The sequence below is a fragment of the Cervus canadensis genome, chromosome 18 (assembly GCF_019320065.1).
Source record: "Cervus canadensis isolate Bull #8, Minnesota chromosome 18, ASM1932006v1, whole genome shotgun sequence".
Classification (NCBI taxonomy): domain Eukaryota; kingdom Metazoa; phylum Chordata; class Mammalia; order Artiodactyla; family Cervidae; genus Cervus; species Cervus canadensis.
In genome coordinates, this window is record NC_057403.1 from 15,266,178 (window position 1) to 15,287,294 (window position 21,117).

General features: G+C 46.9%; 1 protein-coding gene and 1 long non-coding RNA gene across 5 annotated transcripts in view; both read left to right on the forward strand.

Annotated features, from left to right (window-relative positions):
- LOC122420215 (carcinoembryonic antigen-related cell adhesion molecule 6-like) overlaps nt 1-18,089 on the forward strand; it is a 48,462-nt gene extending 30,373 nt beyond the window's left edge. The window contains exons 1-5 of one of the 4 annotated variants that reach the window (XM_043435113.1): nt 5,055-5,387; nt 6,294-6,653; nt 15,206-15,335; nt 16,776-16,806; nt 17,960-18,089. In XM_043435113.1, the coding sequence (XP_043291048.1) occupies nt 5,324-5,387; nt 6,294-6,653; nt 15,206-15,335; nt 16,776-16,806; nt 17,960-18,067 (693 nt within the window). In that variant the 5' untranslated portion in view covers nt 5,055-5,323 and the 3' untranslated portion in view covers nt 18,068-18,089. Of the gene's footprint in view, nt 1-5,027; nt 5,388-6,293; nt 6,654-7,834; nt 8,069-15,205; nt 15,336-16,775; nt 16,807-17,959 lie in introns of those variants that run through there. The other 3 variants (XM_043435116.1, XM_043435114.1, XM_043435115.1) reach the window with 3 other exon arrangements.
- A 1,603-nt stretch (nt 18,090-19,692) lies between these two features.
- Nucleotides 19,693-20,657, forward strand: LOC122420235. The gene is made up of 3 exons (XR_006263240.1): nt 19,693-19,702; nt 19,910-20,234; nt 20,537-20,657. It is a non-coding gene; the product is annotated as an uncharacterized LOC122420235 (long non-coding RNA).
- Nucleotides 20,658-21,117: the final 460 nt, after the last annotated feature.

Here is a 21,117-nt window from a genome sequence, read left to right on the forward strand (position 1 = left end):
GGAAAGACCCCACATGCCGCGGGGCGACCAGGCATGCGCTTCACAGCTATCGAGCCTGTGCTCTGGAGCCCGGAAGTCACAACTACTGAGCCCACGTGCCCCAGAGCCCATGGTCTGCAACAAGAGGAGCCACTGCAGTGAGAAGCCTGAGCACCACAACTAGGGAAAGACCTGGGCAACGAAGACCCAGCACAGCCAAAACTGAACAGATAAATAAAACATACTTGTTTTAAAACACACACACACAAGACCTCATGGCTTAGGCTATTCCTGAGGGAAACAGACACCCCAGAGGGGGACCCTCCAGACTGACTGTGTCATGGCTGACCAGAGGTCGAGAGCATCTCCTTATCTGGCTTATTCCCCTCAGTTATTCCAGGAGCACCTGGGACTCTGTGTGAGATATTCTCTCCCCTCTCTCGGGCTCCTCTGGGGCTACTGGGTTGAGCCCCTGAAGGCCTTCTCAGAGAAAAATACCTCTGAGTTTTTCCCACTCAGCTCACTAGGTTACTGCTAAGTTTTCCACCTATCTATGTTTATCTTGATGGAAACACAAGGAGGTCTCTGCACCAGAGAAGAGACCATATACTCAGAGACAGGGACCCAAAGACTTAGACTGGAATGCTGTACGGATTTATCATTTGAGATCTTCTCACCAATACCCTGGGAGAGTTCAGAGCACACAGCTTTCACCACGACAGTGAGGTATGATTTTGTAAGGAAGCCCCAGCAGCCTTGAAGAGCTAGCTCTGCGATGACTCTTCTCTGGAGCTCAGAAATTACAGTGGGAACCGCTGCCACAGAAGAGGGAAACCTCAATGCAATGGGGGTAACTGGCTCCAGAGGCAGCACGTCTAAGAGGCGTTTGTTGTTCAATTGCTAAGTCGTGTCCAAGTCTTTGTGACCCCATGGACTGAAGCACACCTGGCTCCTCTGTCCTCCCCTATTTCCCAGAGCTCACTCAAATTCATGTCTACTGAGCCAGTACTTAAGCACCAAAGGCAAGGTGGGCCATGCTCCCCATAATGAACAGTAGAGTCAATGCTGCAATCAGAGGAGTCTGACTCATCAGAGAACAAAGACACTGGCTAACTGAAATGAAAGAAACAGGAAGTCTAACAAATTCTTACTTGACCCGTATACGTGAAAGAGCTCTAAATCACGTGAACAAAAGGTGAATAAAATCAAGAAAAAAAAAGTCAGTATCCCTCAGTCAATTCCTAGCTAAAAGACCCAGAATCCTTGGGGTGTATGTATCTTTTTCAGCATTGCTTACAATAGCCAGGACATGGAAGCCACCTCAGTGGCCATCAACAGCAGAATGGGTAAAGAAGATGTAGTACATATATACGATGGAATATTCTTGCTGTTTAGTCACTAAGTCATGTCTGACTCTTTTCCTCATGCCTTGTCTTCTTGTCCCCATACCTCTTTGCATCTGGCTGTTCCCGAGTTATGCCTGCGTGTGTGCATGCAAAGTCCCTTCAGTCGGCTCTGACTCTGTGACCCTATGGACTGTGGCCCGCTGGGCTCCTCTGTCCTTGGGATTCTCCAGGCAAGAATATTGGGATGGGTTGCTATGCCCTCCTCCAGGGGATCTTCCTGACCCAGGGATCAAACCTCTGTCTCTTAATGTCTCCTGTATTGGCAAGTGGGTTCTTTACCACTAGTGCCACCTGGAAAGCCTGTTCCTGAGTTGTATCTTTGAATAATAATCCCAGGACTTCCCTGGTGGTCCAGTGGTTAAGAATCCGCCTGCCAAGGCAGGGGACATGAGTTCAATCCCTGGTATGAGAAGATCCCGCATGCCTCAGAGCAATTAGACCTGTGGCCTCAAGGACCGAAGGCCGAGGGCCTGGAGCCTGTACTCCGCAACAAGAGAAGTCGCCACGACGAGAAGCCCGCGCACCACAACTAGAGGAAGGCCGTCCACAGCAACAGAGACCCAGCGCAGCCACAACTAAATTAACAAAGAAGTAGTAGCCCAAGTATCATGGATCCCTCTCCTGTTACCTGGCCTCTCTCTCTGAGCCACACCTGTGGCCCCCTGGAGAAGTCCCGCTGACCAATCAATGGCAAAAGAGAAAACTTGAGGCTAGTTTACAGGGAGTTCTGCTTGATGTGCAGACACCACGTGAAAGGGAAAAACTGCGGCACGATAGACCCTTCCTGAAACCTCCCTGAAAGCCAGAGCAAAGAGAAATCCTCTGGGGGGGCAGGGGCAGGGGAAGAAACTTCAGACAGTGCACCTGACTGTCCATTTCACCTGGAAGGAGGAATGGCCAGAGGTGTGACTATACAGTGATTCACGGGCTGTGGCCAATGGCTTGGCTGGGCCGTCAGGGATTTGGTTAAGAACATGACTAGAAAATTGGTGTCAAGGAGATCTGGGACAGAAATATATGGATAAACCTCTCTGAATGCTCACCGTTCACCTCAGCAGGAGATTTAAATAATCAAGTGGATAGAATGACCTGTTCTGTGGACACCTGTCAGCCTCCTTTTTTTTTTTTAAACATTTATTTCCTTATTTTTGGCTGCGCTGGGTCTTCATTGCTGTGCACGGGCTTTGTCTAGTTGCAGTGAGTGGGGGCTCCTCTTCACTGCAGTGGCTTCTCTTGTTGCAGAGCACAAGCTCTAGGGTGCTCGGTCCTCAGTAGTTGCAGCCCGTGGGCTCTGGGCCCAGGGTCAGTAGTTGTGGCACACGGGCTTAGTTGCCCCAGACCAGGGATCGAACCCACATCCCCTGGGCTGCCAGGCAGATTTTCAAAGGCAGGACCACCAGGGAAGCCCCAATCAGCCTCTTTCTCCAGCTATCCCTGCCTTCGACTGGTGGGCTCACGAATGTAGTGGCCACGGTGGTGAGGTTGCAAGTCATACGTGGACTCAGCAACACAGACTTCCACTCACCAAGGCTGACCTGGCTACAGCCACCGCTGAGGGCCCAGTCTGTCAGCCCCGAGACCCGCCGGGCCTCAGGTAGGGCACTGCTCCCCAGGGTGATCAGCCAGTTACCTGGTGGCAGGCTGATTACAGTGAACCTTCTCCGTGATAAAAGGGCAGCCTTCTGTTCTTACTGGGACAGGCAGGTACTCTGGATACAGATCTGCCTTCTCTGCAAGCTAATGTCTGTGCCCAAACTACCATCCATGGCTGCCTTGGTGGTCCAGAGGTTGGGAATCCACCCACCAATGCAGGAGACAGGGGTTTGATCCCTGGGCCGGGAGGATCCCACCCGCCTCAGAGCAACTAAGCTCAGTGTTACAGCTACTGAGCCCGAGAGCCACAGCTATGGAAGCCCGCGTGCCCTGGAGCCTCTGCTCCGCAACCAGAGAAGCCACCGCAATGTGCCCCGCACCGAAGGGTAGCCCCTGCTCACCGCAACGAGAGAAAACCTGAGTGCAGCCACAAAGACCCAGCGCGACCAAAAGTACGAAAAACATTTTCATTTTTTACTAATAATAAGGAAATTCAGGCAGGGAACTCCGCAACAAGAGAATCCACCACAATGAGTGGCCCACGCTCCTCAACTAGAGAAAGGCAGTTCACAGCAACAACTGCTGCTGCTGCTGCTGCTGCTAAGTCACTTCAGTCGTGTCCGACTCTGTGCGACCCCATAGACGGCAGCCCACCAGGCTCCCCCATCCCTGGGATTCTCCAGGCAAGAATACTGGAGTGGGGTGCCATTGCCTTCTCAGACACAGCAGCAAAGACCCTCGATAATCCATGAGGTTAGGCAGAACCGCGTGGTGTGGGGACTGCTGCATTTCCACCAGAGGGCAGCAGAGTTCCTCCACGGCCTCGCGTCTCCTCAAGGGTCTCAGACCTCCCTCAGCCCAGCAGTCAGACCCTCACCGGCGTCACCTCAGTCCACAGTCCTCCTCGCTCTCCACGCCCCCCACACTGGACTCCAGCACCTCCTCCATACAGCCAGCCGTGGGCCCACTTCACACCGTTAGGAACTACTATTCCTTCAGGCCACACCCTAGAAGCTGTGGCCCCATTGGATGCCCAAGGAGAAAGAAGGAGGATCCCTCTCACCCGGCGTTACTCACGCCCCCTTTCCAGCCCCTCAGTCCTTTTCTGGAGGCTTCCGATGGGAATAGAACACAACCTTTTCACAGCCTCTGAGAACCCTGGGAAGACCCTCAACGTGACAGTCGCCTCTGACTCTTTGCGACCCTATGGCTGTAGCCCGCCAGGCTCCTCTGTCCATCTGATTTTCCAGGCAAGAATACTGGAGTGGGTTGCCATGCCCTCCTCCAAGGATCTCCCCTACCCAGGGATTGAACCCTGGGCTCCTGCATTGCAGGCGGATTCTTTACCAGCTGAGCCACCAGGGAAGTGTTACACCAGTGTTACAAAGGGAAATAATACCCTCCTTCGGAGATCCTGGGGTGTCTGCGTCACGCTGGCAGACCCCAGACCAGAACACGGCAGAGGCCGCCACTGGGGGGAGGGCAGCGGCCTCTCAGTTGACTTGTCACCATCAGCCTTGCTATAGAAAGTGTGCTCCACAGTCCAGTATGGTCAGCATCACCTGAGAGCTTGTCAGATGCAGACTCTCAGGTCCACCCCACCCCTGCTGAGTCAGGCTCTGCATTTTAACAGGATCTGCAGACCCTCCCTGTGCATCGACGTTGGGGAGAGGCTGCTCCCACCCCACATTCTGGAGTCTCAGCCAGGCTGGGCAAGCATGTGACCTGTGTGGCTGCTGAAGCAGCTTTCCTAAGGTCCCTCTGGGGGGTTCAAAGTTTTCACGAAGCGCCACAGGTGGTTCCCATGCACCGTGGGGACACCGTCCCTGTGACAAGAGTTCCCGATGCACCTCCTCCCCACCCCCCAGGTTCCTGCCCTGCAGGGGAAAACCAGAAGGAGAACATGAGGCTGGAGACTGTGGAAGCGGGGAGGCTGACTCATCCCCCAACTGAGACCTACGGGGGAACGCCCAGGACAGGAGCCCCAGGGAGGTGCTCTCCCCAACAGTGGGGGAACTGCGTACGTGTGTGTGTCTAGGGTGAGAAGCCAAGCTGCCAAAGGCAGAAACAGCAGGCTTCCCAGTCAAATGAAATGTAACAGAAAGGGAAGAGGGAAGAGGAGAGAAGGCAGGCAGGAATGAGAGAGGTGGGGAAGGGGAAGTCAACTGAGAGTGAGGCCCCGCCCCCGCTCCAAGTAACTTAGCAACGTGACTTTCCTTGGGGGCCAAGCGAATCACAGAGCCGGAAGGACAGCAGAGCTCAAACAGCGACTGCAGTGCCTGTGAGACTTTGTGGAGGAGAAGTTCTCCTCACAGAGAGAGAGAGAGCAGCAGACAGCGGGCACCATGGAGCGCCCCTCAGGCCCTTCCCGCAGAGGGTGTGTCCCCTGGAGCAGGCTCCTGCTGGCAGGTGAGTGGGGACAATTTTCAGGGAGTGGGCAGAGACAGTTTTCAGGGAGAACAAGAGACTGGGTGGGATCTCTGGGGGAGACGGGGCTCTGAGAGGGGACAGAGTGCTTCTGTTCAGACCTGAGGGCAGAGGACAGGGGAGCAGGGACGGTAGGGCCGGAGGCTCAGCCACAGGAGACTCTCCATGAACTAGAACTGGTGAGAGGCAGGAAAACTTCAACTAGTGTAGCTTTTACAAGTTATTCTTCACTGAGCAGTAACTGTTGAAAACTGATGACAATAATAATAACTTATGTCTGGGTGTCACTACAGAAAAACACTTAACCGTGACACTAAACATTGTCCTTACCCAGCACCCTCAGAAACTGACAAAACCAGACTGTGGAATTCCTGGGACCCCTCATTCCTTCACCCCCAGGTACAATGTCTGGAGCCTGGTCCTGACACTGCGTTTCAAGCAGGATCAGACAAGCCCCTGCCCTCACAGAGCTTACACTCTGTGGGGAGGAAGACAGAGAAGCAGAGAGATCTAGAATGTGCTTTCAGGTGCTGACAGGCGTCATGCAGGAAATGGAGGAGGGAAGGGTCAGCAAATGAACACCGAGGGTCTTTAGAGCAGCTGGTCGGGGGGAAGGACATCTCCCAAGAGGCCCCTGAGTGTGAGCAGTTGTGTGAGGGCAGTGAGGGAGTGAGCCGGGGGAAAACTGGGGAAACAGAGGAAGTACAGAGCCCAGAGGGGCCAAAGTGATGGGGGTCATGCTACTAAGCTTAAACACACACACACACACACACACACACACACACTAAGGCTTGAGGGATGAAGAGACCAGCTTAGGACCCAGGGCACCATTTCCCCATCCCCCACACAGGTCAGAATATTAACTGATTCCTCTCTCTTCCCTCCTAGCCTCACTCTTAACTTTCTGGACCCTGCCCACCACTACCCAGCTCACTATTGAAACGGAACCACCCCTTGCTGCAGAAGGATCCAATGTCCTGCTACTTGCCCACAACGTAACAGAGAAAACTCTGTGCTATTTCTGGTACAGAGGAGAAAGGGTAGAAAACATCCAGCTAATTGCATCATACGGAGTAGCCACTAATTTAACTACCAATGGGCCTGCACACAGTGGTCAGGAGACACTTTACCCCAATGGAACCCTGCTGATCCAGAACATCACCCAGAAAGACACAGGATCCTACACCCTGCTCATTTTAAAGTTTGGTTTACAGACAGAAAGACAGACAGGACACCTCCACGTACACCGTGAGTGCTTCCTCTTACCTGGGGGTGTTGGGGTGGGGAGCAGTTGAATTCTGCTTTGAAAGACCCTGATGGTGCCACCATCTCCCTCTACATTATGTCCCGTGTTGGGGTTTGAACATGTAGTGCAGGACACCCATAATGGAGACAAACTCCAAAGGGTCAAAATTTCATTCATGGAATCTGGACCCTGCAGACACTGCAGAAAGAAGGAAGGTCTGATGGGAGGGACTCAGCAGAGGGAGAGAACTCTCAGTCCAGCCCCCCTGGGTCCCTCCCTGAGACCATGACCCTGAGGAAGACCCTGCAGGACTCAGTAGGGGCCTGGCCTGAGGGATCCTCACAGAGAAGCTCAGGCCCATGGGGAAGCCCCTCCCCAGACCCTGTCCCAGGGTCCCGGCTCCAGCGACCACGGAGAACCTGGGCCGCTGGTGGGTGTTGGCCTCCCAGTTGGGGCTGACTGGGGCGGATGATTCCCAGCTCCCTGAGGCTAAGGTTTCTCAGCAGGTCACCAGCCAGGGCTCAGCCCCAAGAGCCGCGCCTGAGCAGGGGTGGAGTCCAGTCCTTCCCCTGAGACTCAGCATAGAGAGCAGGTTAGGCTGGGTTTTTGAATTTTTTTCAATTAAGGTATTTTTATTTACTTATTTGGCTGCACTGGGTCTTAGTTGTGGCATGTGAGATCTTCTGGTTGTGGTGCAAAAACTCTTCGTTTCAGGATGTGGGATCTAGTTTCAGGACCAAGGATCAAACCCGAGCCCCTTGCATTGGGAGTGTGATGTCTTAGACACTGGACCACCAGGGAAGTCCCTGAATTTTTTGATAGTCAAAGAAAATCGTGGGATAAGGTCCAGGAAAGTTAACTTAAAAAAAAACTAACTCCACTTGATGATGAGGATGTTAGACATATGGGCTGAGAAGAGGGTCCTGGTGCTGATACTACAGAGATGTCCAGGGAGACTGGTCAGGGGTCATCCCAGGGTACCTGGGGGTCAGAGAGGAGGGACAGTCCTCTCCTTACAGCTCATCAATGAAGAGAGACTCCATTCCTTCATCACAGATTCAGGGCCATCCTCTGGGCACCTTAACAGAGGTACTGGGGCCCGGAGCTGGCTGAGATCTCTGAGAGGGAGCATGGCCCAGGCCCCTGACCCACTCTCAGCAGTCACCCCTCTGTCTCGCCACAGACCCAGTGGCACGGCCCTCCCTCCAAGCCAGCAAAACCACAGTCGCAGAACATGAGGGTCCCGTGGTCCTGACCTGCCTCACAGATGAGACTGGGGTCTCCATATGCTGGTTTTGGAAGGCCAGAGTCTCCTCCTTACAAGGGGGATGACACTGTCCCTGGACAATAGCACCCTCACCATAGACCCGTAAGCAGAAAGGACGCCGGGGATTATCAGTGTGAGGTCTCCAACAGGGGCAACTCCAGCAAAAGTGACCCCCTCAGGCTGCATGTGAAATGTAAGTGACCATTTGCCTTATGCTATATCTTTCTCTGTGGATTATTCTAACAATCGTGTGGAAAACGGAGGTAGGTCACAGTGAGCAGAATATCAAACGAGACCACTACAGGGCTTCCGAGGTGGCTCAGTGGTAAAGAATCTTCCTGCAATGCAGGAGACGAAGGTTTGATCCCTGGGTTGGGAAGTTCCCCTGGAGGAGGAAATGGCAAACCACTCCAGTATTCTTGCTTGGGAAATCCCATGGACAGAGGAGCCTGGCGAACTACATTTCATGGGGTTGCAAAGGGTCAGACACAACTGAGCAACTGAATACAGGCACACAGTAAACAGGTGGCAGAATGAGTAACAGCTCAATCTCTGAATCAAATACAGTTTCTTCTCCTGGGTTTAGCATTTTAGTGTAACTTTCACAAGATTTGTTGTTGTTTTTTGCTGTTACCATTTTTTTAATGTGAAGAATACATAAAATATATAATTTTAGCCATTTTTAAGACTGCAGGTCAGTAGCATTAAGTACATTCACATTGCCACTATCCATTTAGAACTTTTTCATCTTATTAAAAACTCTGTACCCCTTAAACAATAACTTCTAGAAGTCCCCCACCTCAAACCCTGGCAAACACCATTCTACTTTCTTTGTCTCTATGAATTTGATTATGATAGTCATTTTGTCTAAGTGGAATCATGTTATAGTTCAGTCGCTCAGTCGTGTCCAGCTCTTAGCACCCCCATGGACTGTAGCACACCGGACTTCCCTGTCCTTCACCATCTCCCAGAGATTGCTTAAACTCATGTCCATTGAGTTCGATGATGCCATCCAATCATTTCATCCTCTGACATCCCCTTCTCCTCCTGCTCTCCTCCCAGCATCAGGGTCTTTTCCAATGAGTTGGCTCTTTGCATCAGATGGCCAAAGTAGTGGAATCATATAACATTATAATTATCCCTTTGGGTCTGATTTATTTCACTTACTAGCATTATGTCTTAAGGGTCCCATCCATATTATAGCATATGTCTGAATTTCATTCCTTTGAAAGGCTGAAGTATATTCCCTTGTATGTATACACAACATTTGATCATTCATAAGTTGATTGTCTTTTTCCACCTTTTGTGAATATGCTACCATGAACATGAGTGTCTAAGTATCTCTTCAATCAATTCTTTCAATCTTTTTTATTGTGGCTGCACTGGGTCTTAATTGCAGTGTGCGGGCTCTTCATTCTGGTGTGCAGGCTTTCTTTAATTGCCACTTTCTTTAATTGCAGTGTGATGGCTTCTCTTGCTGAGGCACATGGATTCTCCTCTTCTCCGGCTTAGTTGCTCCGAGGCATCTGGGACCTTAGTTCCCTGACCAAGGATTGAACCCATGTCCTCTGCATTAGAAGATGCATTCTTAACCACTAGGGAAGTTCCTGCTTTCAATCTTTTGGGCACACAACCACCAGTGGAATCACTGGATTAAATGGCAATTGTCCAACTGTTTGATGAACGGCCATGTAGTTTTCCACGGTGGTTATAGTATTTTCCATTCTCACCTGCAATTCATAAAAGTTTGAATCTTTATACCTCCTTGCAAACACTTCCTCTTTTCTGTTTGCTTTCTTTTCTTTTTTCCACAACCATTATAAAGGGTGAGAAGTGATATCTCACTGTGGTTTTGATTTGCATTCCCCTAATTACTGGTGATGTTGAGCATCTTTTCATCTGCTTTTTGGCCATTTGTCTCTTTTTTTAAAAAAAATTATTGGAGTATATTTTACAATGTTGTGTCAGTTTCAGTGTATAGTAAAGTGATTCAGTTATACGTATACATATATACATTCTTTTCCAGACTCTTTAGCCATATAGATTATTACAGAATATTGAGTAGAGCTCCCCATGCTATACAGTAGGTCCTTGTTGGTTATCTATTTTATATATAGTAGTATGTATATGTTGACCCCATGCTCCTCATTTATTCACACACACACACATTTCCCCTTTGGTAACCATAGGTTTGTCTTCTAAATATGTTGAGTCTGTTTGAGTTTTGTAAATAAGTTCATTTGTATCACTTTTTAAAATAGATTCCACTTATGAGTGATAGCATATGATATTTGTCTTTCTCTGTCCAACTTGGTTCACTTAGTATGAGACTCTCTAGGTCCATCCATGTTTTTGCAAATGGGACTATTTCATTCTCCTAATATCTGAGTAATATTCCATGGTTCATATATGTACCACATCTTCTTTATCCATTCCTCTTGTTTACATCTTCTTTCATTTCTTTCAGTAGTGCTTATTTATAATTCCTAAATGTATAAATCTTTCACCTTCCTTGTTAATTCCTAAGTATTTTGTTCTTTTGATATTATTTTTCATATCAAAATAGAATAAAATTTTCTTAACTTCCTTTTTGAATATTTTATTGTATATAAGAGCAACTGATCTTTACATGTTGATTTAGTGCCCTTCAACTTTGATGAATTGTTTATTAGTTCTAACAGTTTTCTGGGAAATCTTTATCATTTTCTACATATAAGGTCATGTCAATGGCAAACAGAAATAATTTTATTCTTCTTTTGCAATTTGGATGTCTTTTATTTCTTTTTCTTGCCTAATCCCTCTGGCTAGTATGTCCGATACTATTTTGAATAGAGTTGGAAACAGCAGGCATTGTTGTCATGCTCCTGATCTCAGAAAATAAATGTTCACTCTTTCACCATTTAGGATGATGTTAGCTGTGGGATTTCTATCTATGGCCTTTATTATGTTGAGGTGGTTTCCTTTTTTCCCTAGTTTTGAGTGTTTTATCCTAAAAGGTTAGTGGGTTTTTTTCAAATGGTTTTATTTATTTAACCTCCTTACATTATACGTCTGTTCATATATTCTATTTCTTTATGATTACATCTTGGTAGCTCTCATATTTCCAGGAATTTGTCCATTTCACAGATTATCCAATTTGTTGGCATAGGATTATTCCTAGTACTCTTTTATTTTATTTTATTTTTTCAGTGGGTTTTGTCCTACATTGACACGAACCAGCAATAGATTTACACATATTCCCCATCCCGATCCCCCCTCCCACCTCCCTCTCCACCCGATTCCTCTGGGTCTTCCCAGTGCACCAGGCTCCAGCACTTGTCTCATGCATCCCACCTGGGCTGGTGACCTGTTTCACCATAGATAATATACATGCTGTTCTTTCACAACATCCCACCCTCGTCTTCTCCCACAGAGTTCAAAAGTCTGTTCTGTACTTCTGTGTCTCTTTTTCTGTTTTGCATATAGGGTTGTCGTTACCATCTTTCCAAATTCCATGTATATGTGTTAGTATGCTATAATGTTCTTTATCTTTCTGGCTTACTTCACTCTGTATAATGGGCTCCAGTTTCATCCATCTCATTAGAACTGGTTCAAATGAATTCTTTTTAACGGCTGAGTAATATTCCATGGTGTATATGTACCACAGCTTCCTTATCCATTCATCTGCTGATGGGCATCTAGGTTGCTTCCATGTCCTGGCTATTATAAACAGTGCTGCGATGAACATTGGGGTGCACGTGTCTCTTTCAGATCTGGTTTCCTCAGTGTGTATGCCCAGAAGTGGGATTGCTGGGTCATATGGCAGTTCTATTTCCAGTTTTTTAAGAAATCTCCACACTGTTCTCCATAGTGGCTGTACTAGTTTGCATTCCCACCAACAGTGTAAGAGGGTTCCCTTTTCTCCACACCCTCTCCAGCATTTATTGCTTGTAGACTTTTGGATAGCAGCCATCCTGACTGGCGTGTAATGGTACCTCATTGTGGTTTTGATTTGCATTTCTCTGATAATGAGTGATGTTGAGCATCTTTTCATGTGTTTGTTAGCCATCTGTATGTCTTCTTTGGAGAAATGTCTGTTTAGTTCTTTGGCCCATTTTTTGATTGGGTCATTTATTTTTCTGGAATTGAGCTTCAAGAGTTGCTTGTATATTTTTGAGATTAATCCTTTGTCTGTTTCTTCATTTGCTATTATTTTCTCCCAATCTGAGGGCTGTCTTTTCACCTTACTTATAGTTTCCTTTGTTGTGCAAAAGCTTTTAAGTTTCATTAGGTCCCATTTGTTTAGTTTTGCTTTTATTTCCAATATTCTGGGAGGTGGGTCATAGAGGATCTTGCTGTGGTTTATGTCGGAGAGTGTTTTGCCTATGTTCTCCTCTAGGAGTTTTATAGTTTCTGGTCTTACATTTAGATCTTTAATCCATTTTGAGTTTATTTTTGTGTATGGTGTTAGAAAGTGTTCTAGTTTCATTCTTTTACAAGTGGTTGACCAGCTTTCCCAACACCACTTGTTAAAGAGGTTGTCTTTTTTTCCATTGTATATCCTTGCCTCCTTTGTCAAAGATAAGGTGTCCATAAGTTCGTGGATTTATCTCTGGGCTTTCTATTCTGTTCCATTGATCTATATTTCTGTCTTTGTGCCAGTACCATACTGTCTTGATGACTGTGGCTTTGTAGTATAGTCTGAAGTCAGGCAGGTTGATTCCTCCAGTTCCATTCTTCTTTCTCAAGATTACTTTGGCTATTCGAGGTTTTTTGTATTTCCATACAAATTGTGAAATTATTTGTTCTAGTTCTGTGAAAAATACCGTTGGTAGCTTGATAGGGATTGCATTGAATATATAGATTGCTTTGGGTAGAATAGCCATTTTGACAATATTGATTCTTCCAATCCATGAGCATGGTATGTTTCTCCATCTGGTTGTGTCCTCTTTGATTTCTTTCATCAGTGTTTTATAGTTTTCTATGTATAGGTCTTTTGTTTCTTTAGGTAGATATATTCCTAAGTATTTTATTCTTTTTGTTGCAATGGTGAATGGTATTGTTTCCTTAATTTCTCTCTCTGTTTTTTCATTGTTAGTATATAGGAATGCAAGGGATTTTTGTGTGTTAATTTTATATCCTGCAACTTTACTATATTCATTGATTAGCTCTAGTAATTTTCTAGAAGAGTCTTTAGGGTTTTCTATGTAGAGGATCATGTCATCTGCAAACAGCGAGAGTTTCACTTCTAGTACTCTTATACTTTGTATTATTTTTGTAGAATTAGTAGTAATGATTCCACATTCATTTCTGATTTTTATAATTTGAATCTTCTTTTCTTAGTCAATCTAGTTCAAGATTAGTCAATTTTGTTAATCTTTTTGAAGAACGAAATACTGGTTTTATTGATTCTATCTACTGTTTCTCCATCCTCTAATTTGTTGATCTCCATTCTAATTATTATTATTTCCTTCCTTCTGCTAGCTTTGAGTTTAGCTTTTTTCTTGTCCCTTAGGTTGTAAATTTAGGTTGTTGATTTGAGATCCTTCTTTTAATATAAGCATTTACAATTATAAATTCTTGCACGAGATTCTTCACTTCTCTGAGCCTCAGAGTCCTCAAGGGAGAACTGCAATAAGAGAACCTTCTTTATGGCATTTTTTCACAGATTTAATGTAAGATTCAACTAAACCCTTAGCAAAATACCCACACGGGGAACATTTTCCAAAACATTTAGCTGCTATAATTATTACTATTATCATTGTTGTTGCTGCTGTTTAGTTACTAAGTCCCGTCCAAGTCTTTGAGGCCCCATGGACTATAGCTCGCCAGTCTCCACTGTCCATGGGATTTCCCAGGCAAGAAGACTGGAGTGGCTTGCCATTTCCTTCTCCAGGGGGCCTTCTCGACTTCATTAGGCTGTATACAGTCAGGTGTTCCTAGGACGACTTGACTCTCGATCCACATCTCATTAGCCATATGGCTTTAGATTGTCCACCACTGTAAACCTCAGATTTTCCATCTATAAAATGGAAATAATGTCTATCTGACTGAGTTATTTTATGAATTAAATGAGATATTTGGCAAATATATAGCACAGAGCCTGGCACAGAGTATGTACATCATAAGCTCACATTGGCACTGATTTTCAGTCTTGAGTTAAACAGTGAGGACCACTGAAGTGAAAAAGAAGAAACAGACAAAAGGTGTTATATACGTGGGGAGGGAAAGCACAAAGATGCATAGGAACATGTTACTTCCTAAATATGGAAGAGAGGGAACAGGGGGGCTGAGTACAAGGTTTCATGTCTAGTATGATAGTTTTCATTCCGTGAGATGCAGCCAAGATGGAATTAGACATCAAAGACATTTCTTGCAGAAAATGCCTGTGAAGGAAAGTGAGGCAGGAGTGGGAGGAGCCTGGGAGGGTCCTCAGAGCAGGATGCACATTGGGTCCCTAGGAAGGAGGAAGTTTCAGGCTGCAGTGCAGTTCTAAGAGAATATCTGCAAAACTGGCAAGGAGCCCTTAAATTAAAAGTCACCCATCACACAAAAAAATTCCTGTCTCACAGAATGGGGATTGATTTCATATTCCTAGTGGAAACCTGTGTGAAGGGTGGTCTCTGTGAAAAGGGGTAGTGAATTCAGAGGGCCTTCCATCATTTAAGTCCCAACCATAAGACACCTCCAATGGCTCAGACGGTAAAGAGTCGGCCAGCAATGCAGGAGACCCGGTTTCGATCCCTGGGTCGAGAGGACCCCGGGTCAGGAAGATCCCCAGGAGAAAGAAATGGCAACCCACTCCAGTATTCTTGCCTGGGAAATCCCATGGACAGAGGAGCCTGGCAGGCTACACTCCATGGGGTCACAATGAGTCAGACGTGACTCAGGAACTCACACATTTGTAAGACACCTTTTGTAATGCACCTGTAAGACACGTGCATGTTCATGGAAGCCATACCTGGTACCCAGGTAAAGATGTAACCATGAAAAGATGGGAAGTGATAACATACAAAAATAACCATCATCAGTCCTTCTTACATTTCCAAAGACTTCAAAAATATGAGTGCAGAAAAGCCAGGTTGGAATTGAGGAATGTGGTCACCAACCTAGAAATACAATCAGAGAGGAAAAAGTCGCAAGGATATAGGTGGTTACTCACCTCACAGCAACCTTCCACAGAAAGTTTATACCTGGGAGGAACAAGCAGAGAATATTTATTTCATATTGAGTTATTTCCTGAGCCCCTCACACTGTAAAATAATGTTGCCTTCATTCATTCATTCCTCTCTTTTCTTTCCACAACAGATAAGCCGACACCCGAAAGTTCCTCTGACCTCACAGCTGGTGCCATTGTCGGCATCGTGATTGGAACTGTGGCTGGGGTGGCTCTGATAGCAGCCCTGGTGTATTTTCTGTACTTCAGAAAAACTAGACGGTATGCCACCTTTCCTCTTGTTCCACTTTCTTCGAGGCTGACTGCCCTGCTTGGGAGAGGGAAGGAGACTTCATCTCTGTCTCTGGCCTAGATCTGCTCCTCAGTCTTCCTGTGCTTTTGGGCACTGATTCTTATGGGTCTCCTCTTCCCTGGTCTTCATGTTTCCTGTAACACCCTGTCTCTTGGACATGGCTATTCCTACCTCCATCTGGTTTAGAAGGGGCAGGGCCAATTGTGTTCCTGTGTCCCAGGCAGGGAAACCAAGGTCCAAGAATGAAAACTAATGAGGACATGAAAGGAGGAGCAGGAGTAAGGGAGACCTGTGCTCTGTCGACCACAAGAGCAGGAGGAGGGAGGGACAGGACTGGAAGAGAACCTAAGAAAAGCAGGAACAACCCAAGCCCTCCTGGGCGATAAAGAAAGTGAGAAATAACCAGCATCTACCTACAAAAGTGGAAAGATGTCCAGGTAGAAATAGAAGCAGTTGAGATGAATGGCCATAAATGTTCTGAAGAGCCAGTAAACCAGAGAGGAGTAAACATGAGAGGGGGTAATGGGTAGATTGAAGACGGAGGTCCTAGGAAGAAAGAGGACCAACCAAGGTGAAAATGAACATGGAGGAGCCCCACGGAATCATGCCGATACTTTGCTTCCTAATTCAAGGAGCAGAGACCCTGTGTCTGGGAATAGTAGTTACTGTGTCTAATATTCATTTAGGGCAACTGACCAGTGCAATCTCACAGAGCACAAATCCTCAGATCACAACCACAATAAGTAGAGCCACTCTCTCAGTGAGACCTGGTTTGTTCCACCACGTACCCTGACCGACCAGGAAATCCCTACCTTCTGAAATATGAGAGGTGATCTCAGTCCCCACCATCAGTTTGGCACAGGTCCTCACACCCTTCCAAGTCATGGAACAGTCCCCAGAGACATGGCCCCTCTGAAGCCGGACAAGCCAGGCAGCCGTGAGATGGCCGAGCTTCCAGGAGCCCTTTCCTCATCCTACCTCCTTCCCCCTCCTGCCTCTGTTATGGATGCGGACATCTCCTATGGTGAGGCTTTCCCTGCCTCTGGTGCTCTGGGTGCTGGGGGCCTCAGCCCCTCCTGCCTCTGGAGCCTGCTGCCTAGACACACACCTGTGAGACACACATGGGCAAAACTCAGGCCTTGTGAACTGGCAGAAATCTTCAGAAGTGCACTGAGGCCTCCCCTCAACACCCCCATCCCGCCCCACCACCACGTCGGTCTAATGCACTGGGGTCTGGACCACAGACTGAGGGAAGAGAAATCCTTAAGTCTTAATCATGGGCCCCCACCCTCCCACCACCTGCCACCTCCTTCAGCTAGAAGTCACATCAGCTTTAGGAACAGTCCTTTCTGAGGCCATAAGGCAACTCTGCATTTTCATGGGTTGATGACTCTCCTTTGTTTCCCCAGGTCAAGTCACTCTGACAGTTCACCTGAAAAGGTAAGCACAGCCAGCTTCACTGGCTCCTTTTCTCATGGAAATATCTCTGTGTAGAATGGGTTAGTCTTGTAGACACAAATGGGAAATCAAGTTTGGGTCAGAGTTCCTCACTGCAGCAACAAAGAAGCATTACTCCCACGAGTCCACCTCACTGGACTTGATCACAGCTGGGACCACGGACAAGTAACTTAACCTCATAGGGCCTCAGCTGAGTCCTCTGTAACATGGGTGTGCTGCCTACTTCACAGAGGAGATCAAGGAATTAAATGACATAACAAAGGTAAGCCACTCAGCACAGTGGCCAGAGCAAGAAAGGCACTAAATCATTCTCCCTCTTCTGCCTCCAGGCTGACTCTGCTATTACTCACAAATGATAATTTCCAGTGTTATAGACCTGAGGTCTTGATTCCTTTCCCTTCTAATACTTTTCCTGAATTTTCCTCATCTTAATCTTCAAAAGAATACACATATAAACTGAAAAATGCTTCCATCATAAATATCGGGTTGACTCAAGTTTGTTCGAGTTTTTCCGTGGGAAATTATGGAAAACCCTGAATGAGCTTTCTGACCAACCTAATAATTTTAACAGTGTGTAAGTTTCCACAAGTTGTTCATATCTATGTAAACATACCCAATCATTTAAAAAAAATCAACCCCCCTCAACACACACAGACACACACACACAGACACACACACACAGACACACACACACACACACACACACACACACAGACACACACACACAATGCTCCAGTTACTAACCTCTGAAAAGTAAAGACTATCTTCACTTCCAATGCATGGGATTACTTTTACCTGATTATGTGCATATATAACAAAACACACAGTGTACATGGGTCTGGCATCTTTCATTCAAAATTGTTTTGCAAGAATCATTCATATGGTTGTCTGCCTTTATTGTCTATTTATTCTTATTGCTGTGCCATCATATTCCATTGTAGAATTCGATAATCATCCATAATGTTCTAATGATTATTCAATAGGATGTTACTAAGCAGAGAAAATAGGTAATAAAAGCCTTTCTCTGAAGCTAAAAGTTTCAAAGTGGTAAGAGCATGGGTGCTGTGTCACCCTGGACAAGGGGAGGGTCTGGCCTATGATGCTGATTTAACTGACTGCTGCTCATGCCTTTCAGGTTAATGAAGTTGAATATTCCTCCCTGAACTTCAATGCCCAGGAATTTACAAAAAAAGCAACTTCAGCCTCCCCATCGCCAACAGATACAGAAACCATTCAGAAGTGAAAAAACAGTAATGGAACCTGTCCTGCTTGTTGCACTGTTGACTTATTCCAGGCTTCTCAACCCCATCCCTAGGAGATCCCCCTGCCCTCAGGGAAAATGAGGAGAGAGTCTTCCCCCAGCTCCTTCTACCCCTAATGAGGCTCCTCCAGGCTGCCTGGTCACAGCCCCTTCCTACAGTGTCAGTGGATGAAAAGGCACATCCACGAGGAGATCTGTAGGAAACCAAAACTTCCTCGTCATTGAAATCTAGCAAATCGGACCCTGGGAGAAAGTTTCCAGAAGCTCTGCCTCTCCCCATTTGCTGACCTAGACGAGTTGTAAACTTGTGTATTCAGAACACATTCATTCCTTCCCACCTCAGTCCTATTGGAGTCTAACATGAATTTGCCATAACCTGGAGAATTATTTCCTATCCACTGAAATGCCTGTGCCAGAAAAGAAGAGCAAGGAGGAGGGAAACGAAGAGCTTCTGCACTCTGAAGCCCAGTGTGAACCCACCATTCACAGGAAGACACATACATGACCAGCTCTGAGCTGGGAAGTTCTACACCTTTGTCCGCTTTCAGGGTTGTCTACCTGCAGGATCAGGGGCTAAACAACTTACTACTTAGCTAGAATACCATCTAAACCTTTGAAAGCATGCCTTCAGAGAACCCGCTAGAAGGAACTTGAAAACAACTTCTCAGCGTTCATAAGTGTATCTTGATGGAAACTGCAAAAACAAACAAACAAAAAAACCGCACATACTGTTTTAATAATACTGTGGGCTTTATTCAAGGCAATGCCCGGAGATTGAGGGGTCATCAGTTTATGGGGCAGTCAGCTCGTACCAGATGCAATCTGCTGGGATTGGGGAAAGGACTCAGAAAGTCACCCTGCAGAGATTATTTAAATAATGGTCAAAGAATGTACAATTTGGGGGTATTGGTTGTATTTTCCCTTCCTTCTGAGACATTCTGCCATTTTAATTTCTGTAACTCCTTGTTTATGTGAAAGGGGTTCTGTTTAATTTGCTGCATAAGCCAATCTGACCACTTCAGGGGGAAGAACCAACCAAAGCCCCTCATGTCCCTCTGGCCATGAGCTCCCTAAGCCTTTTGTGTCAGGGGCTCCGCACAGAAAATAAGAAGTAGCAGTTGTCTACCTCCATGGCCAGAAATGGGTCTCACTCCGTTTCTAGGCATCTCAGGCCACTCATCAACAACCTTCTCTTCCGTGTTCCCGCCTGTGCCTGTTCTGTCCGTCTGAATGGCTTACCCTCTCAGGACGCCTTCTTGAGAAGCAGGAGCTCCCTGAAGGGAACTCGGCCCCTTGGGCTGTTAGCATTGTTTACAGCCCAGGAGGCCGCACTGGTGCGCACGCTCCTTAGGACACAGGTGCAGATTATGACTCAGCCTGGGTTTCTTGAAGAGCCTCTGGAATTCTTCTCCCATGGGGTGCACGGGACCCAATGTGTCGGCACAGAAAGGCAGGACAGGAGGAGGAGAGGTGCACCTGCTTCCCACCAGCCTTCTGCACAGACGGGGCCTCCTTGGGCTGCTGAGAGAAAAGCTTTATTCCACCTTCATGACAGACCTCCTGCTGTGTGGAACTGGCCCCCCCAGAGAGGGGTAGCTGGGAGTACTCTGTACTCAGGTACCTCTGTCAGGGCTTTCTCACCCTGATACAGACTGTGTACACCTCCCCTCATACAAGCACTTCTACATAATTTAATTTTGCCTGGCTGAGGCCACTTCTGAATGATTTGTAAAAATTGCTCTATATTTATAATAAATACTGTGTATCAGATACCAACATGCTGCCTCACAGTTGGTACTGCTTTCTGCATTGCCTTCTTTACAGGCAGAAGAAATAGAAATTGCTCAACAGGGAGTCAGAATGAGCCTGTTTCTAAGTCCAGGGGTATTGGATCCTGGGATCCGAGAGCTCAATCAATTCATGTGCACACCTGCTGACAAAGTGCGTCCACCTAGAGCCATAGGTCACTGCTCCAACCTGCCTGGAGGACCTGCCTGTCTTCCTCTGGGAGAGAAGGAGAGAAGATGATTTCATGAGTAAAAGGTCTGCTGGGCTCTTCACTAGGGACACACCACACTGCCCACACAGATGGCTCCAGTGCATCCCATCCCTGATCCAGTGTTCACTCCCACAGTCTCCATGGGCTCAGGTGTGTAGTAATCTCTCTAGCACGCCCCGCCTCCTTGTTCCATGTCCCTTTTTCTGCCCCTCAGAGAGTCAGAGGTCTTCCAACAAAGATAACCTTCCTTTATTAATTCCACCAAGAATTAGCCTGTCATCTCATTTTCTTCACTTCCAAGCAATTGGAACATGTGCTGTCTTTCCCCTCCTCAGCCCCTGATTTCCCCTGCCTTCTGCTGTGGTGCCTCCATCCCAAGACCACTGGAAGCCGCACTAAAATCAGTACCCAGGGGACTTCCCTGGCGGTAAAGAATCCATCTTCCACGGCAGGGGCCACTGGTTGATTCCCTGGTGGAAGAAGATCCCACATGCCGTGGAGCAACTAAGGCCATCCGCCACAACTACTGAGCCTGTGCTCTGCAAGAAGAGAAGCCACTGCAGCGAGAAGCCCACCCACCACAATTAGAGACAGAGCCCTTACTCTCCGCAACTAGAGAAAAGCCTGTGAAGCAATGAAGATCAGCCAAACATAAAATAAATAAATACTTTATTCTTTAATTGGCAGTAGTAATTGATGGCCTTGGACTTCCCAAGTGGTGCTAGTGGTATAAAGAACCCAACCACCAATGCAGGACATGTAAGAGACAAGGGTTCGATCCCTGGGTCAGGAAAATCCCCTGAAGGAGGGCATGGCAACCCACTCCAGTGTTCTTGCCTGGAGAATCCCATGGACAGAGGAGCCTAGTGGGCTAACATTTAGAGGGTCCCAAAGAGTCGGACACTACTGAAGCAACTTAGCACACATGCAATCAATGGTGTGAGAATTCACCCCTAAAAATTAGCTTTTATCACCTGGAAGTAGTCAGGTCAACCCATTCATGTGGGACGACCGACAGGGCTTTTGCGGAAGG